The 15,702-nt window shown below is 39.1% G+C and overlaps 1 protein-coding gene across 2 annotated transcripts in view; it reads right to left on the bottom strand.

Moving 5' to 3' along the window:
* The window catches only part of cacna1ea (calcium channel, voltage-dependent, R type, alpha 1E subunit a), a 48,953-nt gene that overhangs the window by 30,466 nt on the left and 2,785 nt on the right, over positions 1-15,702 (bottom strand). The window contains exons 2-3 of one of the 2 annotated variants that reach the window (XM_085928855.1): positions 11,623-12,114; positions 2,026-2,295 (exon numbers count right to left, since the gene is read on the bottom strand). In XM_085928855.1, coding sequence (XP_085784981.1) covers positions 2,026-2,295; positions 11,623-12,114 — 762 coding nt within the window. The remainder of the gene's footprint in view (positions 1-2,025; positions 2,296-11,622; positions 12,115-15,702) is intronic. The other variant, XM_085928856.1, reaches the window with a different exon arrangement.

Genomic DNA, 15,702 nt, shown 5'->3' with positions numbered 1-15,702 from the left:
ATAATGAAATAAATCATTCTAAAAATCAATTATTTAAAGGTGTACTTTCTCCATGGGGTATTTCCCGCTTCAGGGAGATCAAAAAGGGGGAGCAGCTGTAGAGCTACTTCCTCTCGGCATCACCGCCGACCTCAGACAGTTGACAGAAATGTTCTCATAAGAGTTTCTAAGTTGAAGTGATGGGATTATTTTCATTGAGCACTCATAAAAAAAAATCCACTCACGGAGAGGCGAGTGATGCTCACACACATTTGACCTTTCGGAGATTTCCCACGGTAACTGCACGCATGCGTCCCCAGTTTTAACATTCTGACAGGTAATTTCAACTTCCAATCCAACAAATTATAATATGCAATAAATCTACTTTGGATGTATTGTATATGAATGAGGAAGATATTTGAATATTACTCGTCAATTTAATGGAACAATATTAACATTGAACGCAAGCTAACATGCGCTGATCCCATAGGGGCTAACATTTCAAAAAGCTAATATTGGCTTTTCATCATTGTTATAGTGGACAGATCTGAGCCTCAGGTGTGGACAAGATGGAGCCTTAGAAAAATGTGTGCAAATAGAATTTTGGTAATACTGTACTGCAAAAGAAGGTCTAGTATCTACAATGGTTGGATAAAAAGCCAAGTGTGCAGAGTCTCTGTTGCCAAAAAGCAGGAATGCAATATCCACTCTTTTCTTTTCCCCACATCCATTTTTTGTGTTATTGCGATAGAGCTACGATCTCACCAGATTGTTTTAAGTTCATTAAAAAAAAAATTCCATATCAAAACACAACTGTGTTTTTAATACTTGTGTCAACCGATATAAATGATGGTCGCTTCACCTCGACAATTTCTCTACCTTCTCGTTGATTCACAGACCAGAGCACGGCCCCATTCAAGCGTGTCTCCTCCGTAAAGTATATTAGTTAACTAATAATACAGTGAGTGACGACTTGTTGCGATGGTATATGACACAGCGATCAGATATGCTCTCATATAATTCTTCGGAATATATGTTCACCTTGCACAAGAGAGCTCATTAGATGTAATAAGACACTCCCTCCCAGACAGCGCATTAACCTGCACGTTAGTCAGTCTGCTTGCTTCGCTTCCTGCCAAATAACACTTTGATTTAAAGTCGATCGCACAGTAATGATGATTCAAATACTGTCGTTGGGTCATAAAACAACAAGCTAAAAACTGCTTGGTGATTTCATTCTAGCCCTATTTTTAATCATGCCTTTGAAAGGGCAAATGTAGAGGGGAAACAATAGATGACAGCTCACAATATTATTATTTTTTTGAAACCAGTAGCAGCCCATCCAGTTCTTCACAAGGCTGCTGTATTGAGCATAACAATAGCAGCAAACACGCCACACCTGGCCTGGCCACCTGGTTGCACCCAAACATGCCGACTTGCATGAGATCATCGACGGAATAATATAGTTGCTTCATGAATTGTAAAAAACTATCTCTCAACAGGGCTAGATAATATCATATTTTCAAAAGGAATGGCTGTGTGAGGAATTGTATACACTGTATGCTGAAAAGAAATCATTTCATATTCAAAAAGAGAGGGAGGGGGGCCACAAAAAAAAAGTTTGGGAATAACAGTCATAGATTGACACCACACATATATATTTATATGACGACAGCCTATCCAATCTTTAAAATGGCATTATTGTCTAATGAGCGAGATTGTTTGTTTCCACCAAGTGTACCTAATAAAGTGGCCGATGTACATGCGCTGTCCACGGTGCTGACTTTTACGCGTTTGCGTAGCGTCATCTCTTGGTAACACTTTGCATTAGGACATATTGTTATATTAATATCTCGCTAAACTTGGGCAGTTTTGATCAGCTATTTGGTTCAAATGGCTGTGGAGGGGTACCTAATAAACTGGTCGGTGTAATTCTGGTGCTGAATATTACGCATGATGTTTCTTGGATCAGTTTGTAATATGATATTTGGACATGTTCAGTCTTTAAAAGCAACTTGGTGTGCAACATGTTCAAGAAAAGGATATGGCCACTCTGTAATTTTCTTGGCGTACTTGCGGACCTCGTTGTCCTCCCCAAAGATGAAGAGAGACCTGTTGACGGTGAAGCAGTTCTCCCGGACGGGGATTCGGTTATACAAGGCCATGGCGCGGGCACGCTGCGCTTTGGTCATCTTAAAGGCTGCGGGGGACGCGCCGCCTGTGGACGCGGCAGCTCCATCGCGGCTCCTGTTGCGCTCTGAGCCGCCGTCGCCGCTGCTCAACAAGACCGGAACGTCGTCTCCGAAGCGGGCCATTCTGTCCAGGCAAAAAAAAAAAAAAAAAAAGGAAAAGAAGCAATAAAACGGGATGAGACAAATCGGGGTGATCAAAAAGGGCGCGGTGCTGCGCTCGATTGCTGCCCGTGACCAATTAGTCCATTATTAGTTTTCGTTTGGAAAAACACACAAAAACATCTTCAGCTGTCTTTTCGTGTGGTCTACCCACAAAAAAAACACAAAAAAAAACAGCGAGTTGATCACCACTGCTGTGCGTAAAATGTATCCTAAGGTTCCGAATCCACGAACACCACAAAAATCCGATAGAAACTGCAACAGGTCACATCGAGTGGACGAGTTTTGAAATAATCCATTAATTACACTTATGAGCGCTTCATTCCTCGTGCACAAAAACGCGCTGGAAGAAACTTTGCCATTTCCCCCCCCTCCTAAAAAAAAAAGGAAAACCGAAATGGAGCGGGAGGGAGGGAAGCCACCGCTCCTTCACTCTTTCCACGCACTCAAAATTCAGAAGACCGGACGTGCTCGACGTGTCTTCATGAAAATACATCACGCCCCCTTTTCCCTAGTCCAAATGCAGTTTGGCTTCGTAATGAATACATCAAGAGAAAAATAAAACACTGGATGTTGCATAAAGACGTGAGGAGGTTGTTTAATTTTTTTTTATTGCGCATCAAAACACCAGACCACAATAATGCAAATGTCAAAATCCAAATAGATTTGAAAAAAATGATTCACTAAAACCATGATGGTGACAAATTGATTTTTCAAATGAATGCAGCTCACACAGCAGACAAAGAATGCCTGGAGACCATGTTGATATGTTAGAAAACGTATCTCAAATCACACTTCCCCATTGAAAATAATGAGAATGCAATTAATCTGTCCAAGGCCCTCCCCAAAAATGAGAAAAAAATGTGTCACTCTTGTCTCAGATGGTTGTGGAATCCTTAATTAAACCTGCAGCTAAAAATAATACAAAACGAGAATTCTCATGTGTCGCTTTATTAAAATCTGACTCTTATGTGTCACCACTTATCTCTAAAGATGAATGTGGTCAGTAATTACCAAGAAGACACTTGTGAATAATTGCAGAGTTGTGTTAGTTTTCATGGCAAAGACACCGATCAATAATTTGTGCGTGGCGCATCAACATTCAAAACAAGATTTTTTTTTTCTTTGTAGTCAAATGAGTGGCTCACCATCCCCAATAGGTCCCCCAGATTACAAGTGTAATTGAAATGAGTATGTAATTGCAGTTCATTGTCCTCAAGTCAGGCTGAGAGAGCTTTTTTTGGTTGAAAGGTGAAGAGGTTATTATGGTAATTAAGTGATGCCGGCGGGAATGATTAGGGAGTAAGGATGATGTCTACGTCCTGAGGAAAAAGGCACTGAGCCAAGCATTTGCAGCTTCTTCCATGGAGTTGAATTTTTTCCTCATGCACCAAGACTGTTTTTTTTTTTTTTTAGAGTGACTTTGGTGTGTTGAATCCAATATGTCAAATATTACAGACTTTTGGAGGTGATCAAATTTGGTTAATTTCAGTGGATAATTTTTTAATTTTTTATGGAATAAAGAATTTATATAATAGAGGATTGTGTGTTAAAAAAAAAGAAAGAAAAAACACGATCAGGGTGACCAGGGTGGTTTGACGGCAGGTTGACGATGGGGTCTGCTCTGGTAACATGACTTAGTGGCACATAACAGTGAGATGCAAAGATTTGGATCTAAAAATAGAACACGGCAACACAGACACATATACCTGGCAGGCTCTTGTCTGAAAGCCGGTCGTTATCGTTGGTTGTTTCTACCGAGAAGGCTTCCCGAATGAAAACAGCCTTTGTCTCATGAGGAGACAAGTGACAAGTAAAAAAGGAAAAGGAGGACTAGTCAAAGTTTCAATGAAAGTCAAGACACATTAGTTTGCACCCAGTTGTTTTTAGCAGGTATTAATTTATATATTTTAGAATTCGCAAGAAAATTAATTTGGAATGTTTTATTTGCAATCAGTCAGCTCAACCCGGAAAGGTGGAAAAATAGATGGATGGAAAAATAGAAAAATGAAAGAAAGTGGAGGTCTCTTTGCTCGATTTTGTACTTTGACGTCAAACAAGGAATGTATCTGTGTGCTTTCATGCTGTGTCATCACTTGTCAACACATTTTCATCTGCGTGTCGGACACAATGGAAAGCACGGATGTGGGAGATAAGCAGTGTATTCATTTTCTGAATTTTTTTTCATTGATTTATTGTCACTTAATTAATGAGGAAGTGATTGTTTGCATTTTTGAAATTTTATTATGGAATGGTTTAAAGCATAATATATATAAATTGTATTACACAATTTTGAAAAATAATGCAGCTGTTGCATGTGTTGTTTGGTTTTGGAGTTGAGCAGAATTTAATGACTACTCTGTATTGAATAAAATTGTATTTAAAACAAAATAAAAAAACGAAAAGGTCATCTCCCGAAACTAGTAGCCCGAATATTATATTTCAAAATGTATCCCTCCAAAAACACATGACCTAATATGAAAATGTCAGCATCTGTCATTTGGCTGAATTATTGGGCAGCCTTGATAAGTTTGCCCAAAACTTGGTCAAAATTGGACAGAGACGTGGCAAAGCTTGGCCAAACGCATAAGGACAGCCGGACCACAAAGGCAAACCTATTGATGTGGCCACATGAAGGGGCTGAGGTGGGGGGAATGGGGGCTGGACTAAATTTAGCTTCATTGAGATGGTAATAGTTGGAACATGAGAGAGGACCTTGCATGTGCAGCTTTGCATTAAACAAAAAAAAAAAAAAGCTACGGCACAGTTATAGCAATTCTATGTTTGGCTTCATATTTCCACAACAACTGTTATTTCCTTGTTTCTTAACCTCTTTGACAGTTACCCTTTTTTTTTTTTCCCATCCACCCAAGAATCCCGCTTCCTTCTGTTGTCTTCCTCCTCCGCGTTACCTAGCAACACAACTGACATGCCCTCTATTCCCAGCCCCGTGAATCTGCTGCGGTAAACCTACATCATAATGAAACAACCTATATATACGATGCCCATGGGAGGCAGAGGAACGCCTTTTGTTCAACTATGATGCTCAACCCTGTTTCCCCCATATTGCATGCTCAGAGGCTGAGACGCATCAGTTTGTTGGTGAAAGCAATCAAATTGTGTCTGATGATCAATTTATTGAGGGAACTTCTGTACTTAAATAAAGTAGTTGTTTGTGCCCATTCAACAGACTTTTCCACTGGAGGACAATTAGTCTGTAGAAACATCTTAAGTATGATGAGTGGAAACAGAAGGTCCATGTGATTTCTTAGTTTGACATTTTGAATTGATTTACAAAAAAGAGAAAAAGAAATCAACAATTTTTTTTTCCCAACCAAATCCATTGATATTCGGCTTTAATTTGGATATTGAAAAATGTCAGCTGAGGCAACAGGCAAAGGTAATGAAATAATGCCCTCTAGCGGCAACAATTAATACTACATTGACATGAATGTAATTATTCCAGGGGGTCAATAATAATAATAATAATAATAATAATAATAATAATAATAATAATAATAATAATAATAATAATAATAATAATAAATTTATCTTTTTCTTTAATGGAGACCCAAAATTGAAAACAGCAGTGAAAATGTTTCTAAAGCACATCTTTCATAACAAACACATTTGGGAAATCTTGCTGTCTTCATGCTAAGAGTAGTGCACCAAAAGTTTCTCCCAAACATTGCAACAGCAGTAAAAAATAAAATGAAACAATTCTAATCTTGTCCAACAGGGCCAATATACCAAATCAATAGACTTTTGTGCTCACTGCCTGTGTTTAGCTTTAATGAAGCGTACATCACCGAGTACATCTACAGTGCAACCTAAAACCTTGAGTAAAGGAAAAGTGTGTTGATGGTTACAGACAGCGGAGATTGATGTTCTCATATAAATTCAGCAAGCATAGTTGGTGAAAATAATTCTGAGCAGGTGGCAGCTGGACAACTTTATACTGGAGTGTGCCATCGACATGAGGGAAAGATGGCCAGACTGTCCATCTTAAAAGTTTTTTTATATTTACTGACCTTACCTTTAACAAAATGGAATTAGAGTATAGTGCTGATATGATGACAGTGACGTCATAAATCTGCAAACGCATCATTTTTTTTAATTGATCCTACTCTGTTATCAGTGCCTAGCTGTGAGTTCACATTAAACATAAACGTTCAAATGACATAATCAGGGATGACTGATCATGAATGGGCCTGTGCAGTTTATCAACAATTCCATATAGCTCCAGTAGGGGTCAGAGCTAAGTCAATAAAGTCCACTTTTTGCTGCAAAGCTGGATATTTATGAGGAGGGATTTTGCTTACCACGCACCTCCTTGTCGTTTGTCAAAACTGCCCCCTTCTAAAAGGAACATAAGTCAGGCTTGCTGCAATATTTGGGCTCCTGGTTTGGAAGTGGTGGAGACAGCAAGTGATGAATAGCACTGAACACACACACACACACACACACACACTTTGTCTCTGGCTTCCTGTGTATTAGCCTGGAGGAACCTTTCATACTGATGTGGATCTTGATGCTGACCACACATACAAACATAATGAAATATGATGTGAGATATGTTCTAGTTTAAGTAGGATATCAACACAGACTTCCGGATTGCTCGAGGAATAAATGTTTTATATCCAAGCAAATAAGAGTGTTGTGAGGTGAGTTGAAGGGTCACATTGCTTTCATATCACACGGCAATGAGGGAGTTGGGCTGCACAGAGAAATGAATTCCACCAGGAAAATCACAGTGACAAAGAACATATCACCATTATTACACATATTGTAAAAATTCATTTACAATGGGCATGATAAGTTTCTCTGCTACAAATGTATTTTTCTAGTCAAAGCTGCCTATGACATGTTTTGCTCTGGCTAACAAATGAGAGCACAGAAATTTGGAATTGTTTGGCTATAGAAGTAGTCGCATTGCTAATATTGTTAAAGTTACAGCCCTGGGCAGATTAAATTGACATGGCAGCAGTAGCAAAGAGGGACAGAAATATGATTGGATGAAATGTAAAACATACGAGCACACACAAGTACCGGAAGCGGTGCAGCTAATATTATGTGTTAATCACTTTCCTGTGTATTTGTGTTTCGCAAGTGAATTTGCAGCCGATCCATTGAGTTGAATAATTAAACATCTGATCAACACTGATCTATGCAAGTATTGAAACAATCAGGCCTGTTTAGCTGATCTGAATGTGGAATGCAGATGAGGGTGTGTGCTGCGAGAAGAAGTGAATATTTTTCACAAAAGCGCTAGGTGTCGTCTGGAAAGCAGGGCACGGACCAAAGATGCATAGCTACGACATACCGAGGGATGTAATTCTAAAATGGATGGGGATTAAAGGGAACGAGGACACCCTGGTGAGGCGAAATCCAGGCCAGCGAGTAGTGTTGGCGCTCTGATCTACAAATGCATAAACATGGAGAAGCCATTGACAATATTGGCTTCATTTTTTGGGGGGGGAGGGAGGGCGGATAGCACGTCTCGTTCAGGGTTTGAATTTCCTTTATGTGTGCTGATTTTTCTAGACACTCTGGTTTATTTAAATAGCGGATGAATGACAATGCAAAATATAGGAACGTGCTCATTTAAATATTGTGAGCATGTTTTGTTTTATACTATATATAAAAATATATTTGTATAAAAATATTAGAGTACAAGTAAAAACATGAATGAAAACTACTTTTCTGATATGTGACATATTTGCAGCACAGTAACACTGTTATTAATTTGTACACAGTAATATTAGGGCCACTTTGGGAAAAAAAATCACAAATTACAAGATTAAAGTTTTAATATTGCATCAGAAAAAAAATCATATTTGTCGACAAGGCCAGGAAATGTTGCAAATCAACTTATACAGCATCAATATTTTTTTCCCCCACCAAGGTCTTCTGTTAGTCATACCGGCCACATTATAACAGCTAGTGACTTCAAATAAATTGTCTTGTCACAAACTGAGTGGACAACCCCACAGTTCATTTTGCAACCCGAGGCAACATTGAACTGAACATTCAGACGTGGTGCTGTGATTTCTTTCTGCTTCTATTCAAATCACAAACATTCACTCTTGCAAACAAATGAGTATCTGATCAAACTAGCACAGTAAAACCAAACTAAAGCCCCTCCTCTATCCCGGAAATTATTTAACTATTATGTCATTTTGTGGCATGGAAAATGGCTTTTCAGCGTGTCATCATTAATAATTCACCCGTGTCAAACAGGTCTGACATTTACACCGCACGGTGTGTCTGTGTGACACTTACAGGAAGACGATATTGGAGGACCATTTACTCTCTGAGTTTGTCAGCAAAGTTGAATGAAATAATATCAGCAAAAAAGAATTTGGCATTGGAGGTGTAAAAAAAAATAAAAATAATCTAATTGGTACGAATGGGTAACCGTTGCTATGGTAGCTGGTATGACTTCGGTGCAATTAAGACCTTGGAAGCAATTTCATAACACACGTCCTTGCTTTTCAAATGTAAATAGGCAATTGAAGAACTTTTTGCAAAGCTCTGCGTTGTCCCCGCTGAATATGTCAACTTTGGGGATCACCTCAGTGTAAATGCTAATAACAAACACAGACTGAACCCACTGAACTCTGTTTTCCCAAAATACAGAACATAAAATTATGCATTTTCAAAGTCACTTTTTTTTTTACCATAAATCCAGCATAACCCATCTCATCATTTCAAGAACAGACTAACAAGGCATCTGCTGGCTTTGTGACACCGAAAAGACGGTTCAAGCCATCCCACAAATTGCCACACCCTCAAGGTTAGTGGCCAGATAATGAGGCTTGTGGCAATTTCCCAACCGTTAGCTGCTTGCGGATGACCAACAGGCACAGACAGAGTGTTCCAATTGCATTGTGATCACAAGACATGAAGATCATAGTCGGTCCAAGTCTGTGAACACCCCTACCGAGAATAGCTGCCACAAAGGACACCGAGTCGGAAAAGAATACTAATGAACAGCCAACACACACGAATACGGTAACAGCAACAGTTGGAATGTGCTTGCCGCCTTCACTTTTCAACGATATAACCACCGAGGCTTTTCCAGTATATATCAGACATAAACTGATCATTTGACCAGTGTCGGTGTGTGTTTGCAATCTGAATGTGTATACAAATTGAATGTATCGGAAGCATTAGTTTTATGGGGGTTCAATTAAAAATTGCAAGTTTAAAAGACTTTAAAGTGAAAGTTTCAAATGGAAAGGAGGTCATGAGTGTTTTTGTCAGGAATTTCATTTTGAGAAAGGAAATCAAATTCCATTGGATGTGGGAAAAATGCTGCACATTTATATGAAAAAATAAATAAGAGTCAAACATTTGTAATAGAGATGTGAGCGAAAAAAAAACAATGAGAAAAAGTTGAATATTTTTGACCATATGTGAATCAACTAAAGTAACAAACTGTTGCCAGACGGGCGACTTAATAAATCACCCGGGGATAGTAGAACCTCTGACATGGATTCTGCTCAGACGTCTGCTCTGCTCATTTTCAATTTCAGCATAATGACTTGAGTTGTGCTCAAGCTGCCGGGTTTAACAAATCCAACTGTCTCTGTCTTGCAGTCTTTTCATTTAACAGAATTTCCATGCAACACGTTGCTCTTCACTGCTTTCACTTTTAATCCTCTTTTTTCATTTTATTTACCTCAGTGATGTCACAACATAAGCTCACTGTTTTCCTGCCCAGTTCAGGCCTTAGTGTAAATCTGAACATGTGTGGGCTTTCTTATTTTCAAGCGGCTGAACAATGCCAAATTGCTTCGTAGCCAATTGAAGCTTCGATTAAGCAATAGACAGACATACAGAGCCATTGTAAACACGAAGGTCAAAGGTCAAACTGAGTCCAAGATAGTTATTTCTCCCAGCTGTAGGTCCAGTTTAATCACTGACATTAAAACGAGGGCAGCAATAAGTACTGTTATTATCTGGAGCAATGAAAAGATGTCATTAACATCTGCAATGCTACACATGCAGGGTAATAACCTACAACTTAACACACACACACACACAAAATATATATATATATCTGAGGATTTAAATAGACTACACGCTCGCAGTATTTTAGTTTTTTTTATGGATTTTGGATATATTATTCATGATTTTTATGATTTCACTAGTCTCTAGTGTTTTTTCCACTGGTGACTGATGTCATTTAATAATATTCCTCAGCTCTAAAGTCTTGTCGGCATGTTCTTGAGATATCACCACATTGTTTCCACATTTATTCTAGAAGGTTTGGAAAGCAAAATGGGTAAATCAAATTGATTATTTTTAAGTGCTGGCAGAGAGCCCTAAATAAATCAAATTAAATTCTCGGTTGGGCAAGGATACACATCAAGTCACGTTATTATTATAAACTATTCGTTAGTCTGAAATCATCCTGAAAAGAAAACAGATGCACATGTTGGCTCAGGTGCAACAATTCTAATCCAAGCCCCTATGAGTTTATTTGCCTCGTAGTAAACCTGAGAGTTGAATGTTCACGGTCATAACACGTTGTGACTCACTCGGGTCTTCAGCTGCGGCGGCGGCGAACATCTGACACGAATGTATCATTTTAATTATAGCAGACAGACCAGGGGACCGTTACCTGCTCCGTGACCGAACATCTCTACAGGCTTCATAATCATGCCATCGCCTCAATAAACCATTTGTCACCATGGACTTATGAATTAAACACTGGTGGAAAGTCTGGATTGGATGACTGGATAATGATTTCTAATTAATACAGAGCAATTTTTCTCTTGGCTTTTTTTCCTTGCCAAATTACTGATCCCAACTAATAAAAGGTGTTAAATCAATAGAAGGGTTCTTTCAAGTCAAGTCAATACTTGGTAATCTCATGTATCACCATCTTCATTCATTTTGCATTAAGACCTCCCATTAAAGCTTCCCAATGCTTCTGTGGACTGTGGCATCCTGAGCCTGTGGCGAGGAAGGTGGGACGGGCACCGTGGGGGTCGGGCCCACCAGAGCTAAAGCCTCAGCTTCAGTAGGGAAACGTACTGGAGGGTGGAGGGGGGGGGGGGTCAATCTCTACTATTCACAGCTCCACAGGGCAGGAATACATCTATACTATACGTGCGTGTGGATGTAAAGTAGATCCAATTAAGCATACACAAAGGCAGTATTGATTGAAAATGGAACATCTGCACGAGAAACTGAAACGCTAGCGACATGCTAACGTAAAAATTGCACCACACACATCGGTGGACACATGGTAAAGAAGGTAGCAAGAAGATTTCAGACTTACTCCCATTCCTTGCGACGTGCTTGTGGAGTGCTGTGGATTTTGTGAGCCTGATGGGCCTTCACTATGTCCTTCTGTTCAATTATGCCCCCCCGACGTCTCTTGATCACATTGGGGCTAATGGGCAGATCTCCGTCGATCGCCAGCATGCTACCTCCAACGTCAAAAGATGAGGTCACATCCAGGGTGAGGCCAGTTCGGTTTCGGTGCAGAGGCGGGCTGTGGCCTGGCACGTGGGTGAGGTAGAGGCTGTCGCGGCTGCTCGAGAGACTGTGGGGTTCAAGGAGAGAAGGGGAGCCAGAACGTAGGCTGGAACCTCCGGTCCGATGCTTCTGCCAGCTCTCATAGTCCGCGTGGGATGGGTGGAGAATATGTCTGGGTGTGCTATTGCCATACATGGGCTCCAGAGCAAGACCCAAAGTATCCTCTGGACAATGCCGTCCTCTTGTGGGTCTAGGTAGGCCCAATGTATTATGGTCCCCTGTCATATTGCTGCAGGAAGGAGGAGAAAAGAGCAAATGAGCCAATACATTTTGTAGAAATACAACAATTGTCGTTCAAAAGCAATTTGTTGTTTTATTGTGTGTAATAGAGTCTCATATATAAAGTGTAAATTATTTAGGATCAACACAGAGCTGTGTGCCAGGAAAACAGAACAACACAATGTTTGGGAATAGATTATACATAATATTAATCCCTTGGTGTGGCACAAATAGGTAAGTGATGAAATTAACTCACACTGGTGTATTTTGTTTGTTCTTTATTTTAGTATTATTTTGTGGCTTTTATGCTACACTTTTTCCCTTAGTGCAAAGGGCTCTCTTGCATAAAAATTGCATATTTAGGTTCACAAAAACAAACTCACACATTTTAATATTGAGGTACTACGTTGTCCTGCATATCGTTAAAAATTGCGAAAAAAATATTAGCCCTACTCATGATGAAGTATAAAACATGTATGTCCAACTAAGACATCTAGTGGTGATTGGTGAAATTACAACGCAAATATTGTATATTTGCAGGTTGACATCCGCCGATTCACATTTGCTGATTTTCTTTTTCAATTTCTTGTATTTCTTGCTAGTCATTCAACCATTTGACCCAATTTGGGAAATAGTTTCATTTTTATTTTTTAATTAACCAAGGGGTCACTCAGAGCGTGGCTGTAAGGCGCACACAGCCCACTAGCTGCCAGTTGCCCGACCCTGTGTTAGAGGTTCAGCACCAGCCATAAACGTCGGAATCTCATCTGCTGATCTGAATCAAGCGGGTTCAACTGCAATTTCCTGTCACCATGGTAACACAAACTTAGTATCTAGAGTGATTGCAACACATTTGAAGCTGCCATCGCAGCCCATTCTGTTGGGAATGGCTCACCCAGCATTTAAATCAATAGTATCATAAATCAATCTGCAAAACTTGCATTTGGCTATTTCAGCCACACAATCTGCTGCTGTAGTTTCTGACCGATGAAGTTCGTTACTTCTTACACGTTCAATTTCTTGCTCTCTGATCGCAGCTAAGAACTGGATAAAATCATAACATGCGCAAGAATGAATGGGAGATTTTTTTTTTGCCCCAGTGGGTCTCTCTTGAAGCAAAAGTTTCAGACATTGATCTTGTGAAGCCATTTTCTAAATTGTGTTTTCAAACTTGCTGGACAGTTGTGCCAACATAATCAGCTAACATGTCAGGATGCTGCATTTCAAAGCGTCGGATCACACTAAGATCTGAATTACGTCCAGTAATGCATCACTTTGCTGACAACACACATATTCAGCTTTTGTTTCTCTCTCTTTGCATAAACAATGAAAGCAATACAGTGAGCCAAGATTTTGAAATTTAATGAATAGAAGAAAAATGGTGCATTTCATAGTTACATCTGTCACACTCGAATGTGAATGTTTATCTATATGATTGATTGGCATCCAGTCCAGATTCCAGAGTTGCTATTGCTCAGTCAGCAGGGACGGACTCCAGCTCACGTGCAACCCTAATGAGGACTAGCGCTATAGAACATTGATGGAAGGATGAATCGATAGATAGGTTACTGTTCAGTACGGTGTCGTAGAACTGCGATGTATCAAACTAGCAGGCCTTGTCCTTGATCAATAGGGAAGTTTCATGACTGCTCAAAAATACTTTAGCAAACTGGGACTCAAACAGGCAACCTGGTTAAAACTAGTGAGACTTGGCTTCATTGATTAATTTTGTTATTATTATTATTTTTTCTCAGCCAGCCTTTTGTTTAAAACTAGTGAGACTTGGCTTAATTAATTATTAATATTTTCTTATTTTAATTTATTATTATTATTATTACCACTACAACCTTGTACTGAATATCAATAGAGGTGCACATGCACCTAAAAAAAAAGTGTCCAGTAAGTGGATATAGTACTTTCTATTGAAAACTTACGTTACGTCAATTAGTATATGTCGAAGTATGATGGTTGTTGAGCAAGGACAAACACAAACATTGGATCGTTATCCTTTTTTCAGCAGCCCATTAGCAGAACTGTGCCGTTACTATGATGTGCAGAATAAACATCCCCTCTCTGACTGCATTGTGGTTACTCTTCCTTTAACCAGAACTCGGTCTCAAGTTGACAGTGGTTTGAAATAATTTCCCCTAATTAGCTTTTTATGAGGTTGGCTGCTCATTATTCTCCGTATTCACTGAGCTTTCTGCCAGCCATTACATAGAAAAAAAATCCATTCAACGAGGCTCAATGTGATGTGAAGTTGACAACACGACCACAACCAATTGTTTTTTTTGTTTTTTTATGGCCAGGTGGTGTCTTGCATGGTCTCTAATATGGAGTGATGGAGGTTCGGTGACAGAAGAGGGACCTTTGCGCACCTGCTGTCCATAGCAGTCAACACCGGAGCCTGGTTACGCATCACATTTCATCAAATTCAAAAGCCAACCAACATGGAACCTGTTCAACCTGAAAAATGTAATGGTTTTATTTTATTTAATAGGACTGCTAAGCGACAGGTTAGCAAATATGACACAATAAAACGTAAGTGACCTCCCTTGTTGACAAAGAAGAATTATGATTGATTACTAAACATTCACCATCATGGTATGTCCCATTACTTTTGCACATAGAGTGATTTTCTTTTCTTTTTTTATTCCACACAATTCTTTGTGGTAGCGTCCATTTTTTTTCACATTCCATTAACAACAACCAACTGCTGCTGAGACTTATTAAAGTTTCATGTGGCTGTAGCCTATTGCATTATAAACACGGAACGGCTTCAAATTTGATGGATCAATCGGTTTGAAGCCCGAATAACAAACCTTTGATGGTGTGCATTCAGTGCAAGTGATGCCAGACTCCAATTTAAAAGATCTGTCAGTATTTATTTCAAAACGTACCTGTCAGTTGATTTGTTTTGTCAACAGATGATGAGGCATCTAGAATGGTCTTTATCATAATTTCATTGAATCAAAATGCATACAATTTAGCCATAAGCCTTTGCTGCTCCAATTGAATATAAATTGTCATGAAATGTGTTAACTACGATGCTAAGTGAATTCACATGTCATAGCCGATGGTGATGATTTTCTATCGGCTACACCCATCTTATGATGAAAAGACATTTCTCAAAGAAACCCTACTGTGGCGTTGACCTTTCTGGAAAAGAACCCGTTATGTAACACTAAGGACATGTCGTTTTGCTAATGATCAACACGACTAATAAAAGCATCACACCCGTAAAGCTCAATCACTGGAAGGCATGCTGAGGAGGAAGGAAATTATTTGTTAAACTAAGCTGTTTGCTTAAATATTGGATTGATTTGACAAATTGTTGCATTTGGGTTTAATTTGTAAAAATGTAAACAATGGTTTACACAAAATTATGGGTGGAATATGCTAATGCTATATTTAGTAGCCCTGTGGAAAATGATGTTCCAATAAAATGAAAAATAATTTTGAGATTTTGATGTCATTTTGAGATATGTACTAATGGAAACATTAAAAAGAATTCAAAATAGACATCTAAAATTAGACATGATGGGCATAATGCATTGTGCCCAAAAATAATCGACACACTTCCTTTTATCAGGTATTGTTC

This window comes from Syngnathus leptorhynchus, chromosome 13, assembly GCF_054491065.1.
Source record: "Syngnathus leptorhynchus isolate UIUO chromosome 13, UIUO_Slep, whole genome shotgun sequence".
Taxonomy (NCBI): Eukaryota; Metazoa; Chordata; class Actinopteri; order Syngnathiformes; family Syngnathidae; genus Syngnathus; species Syngnathus leptorhynchus.
This window is presented reverse-complemented; position numbering and strand designations above follow the sequence as displayed.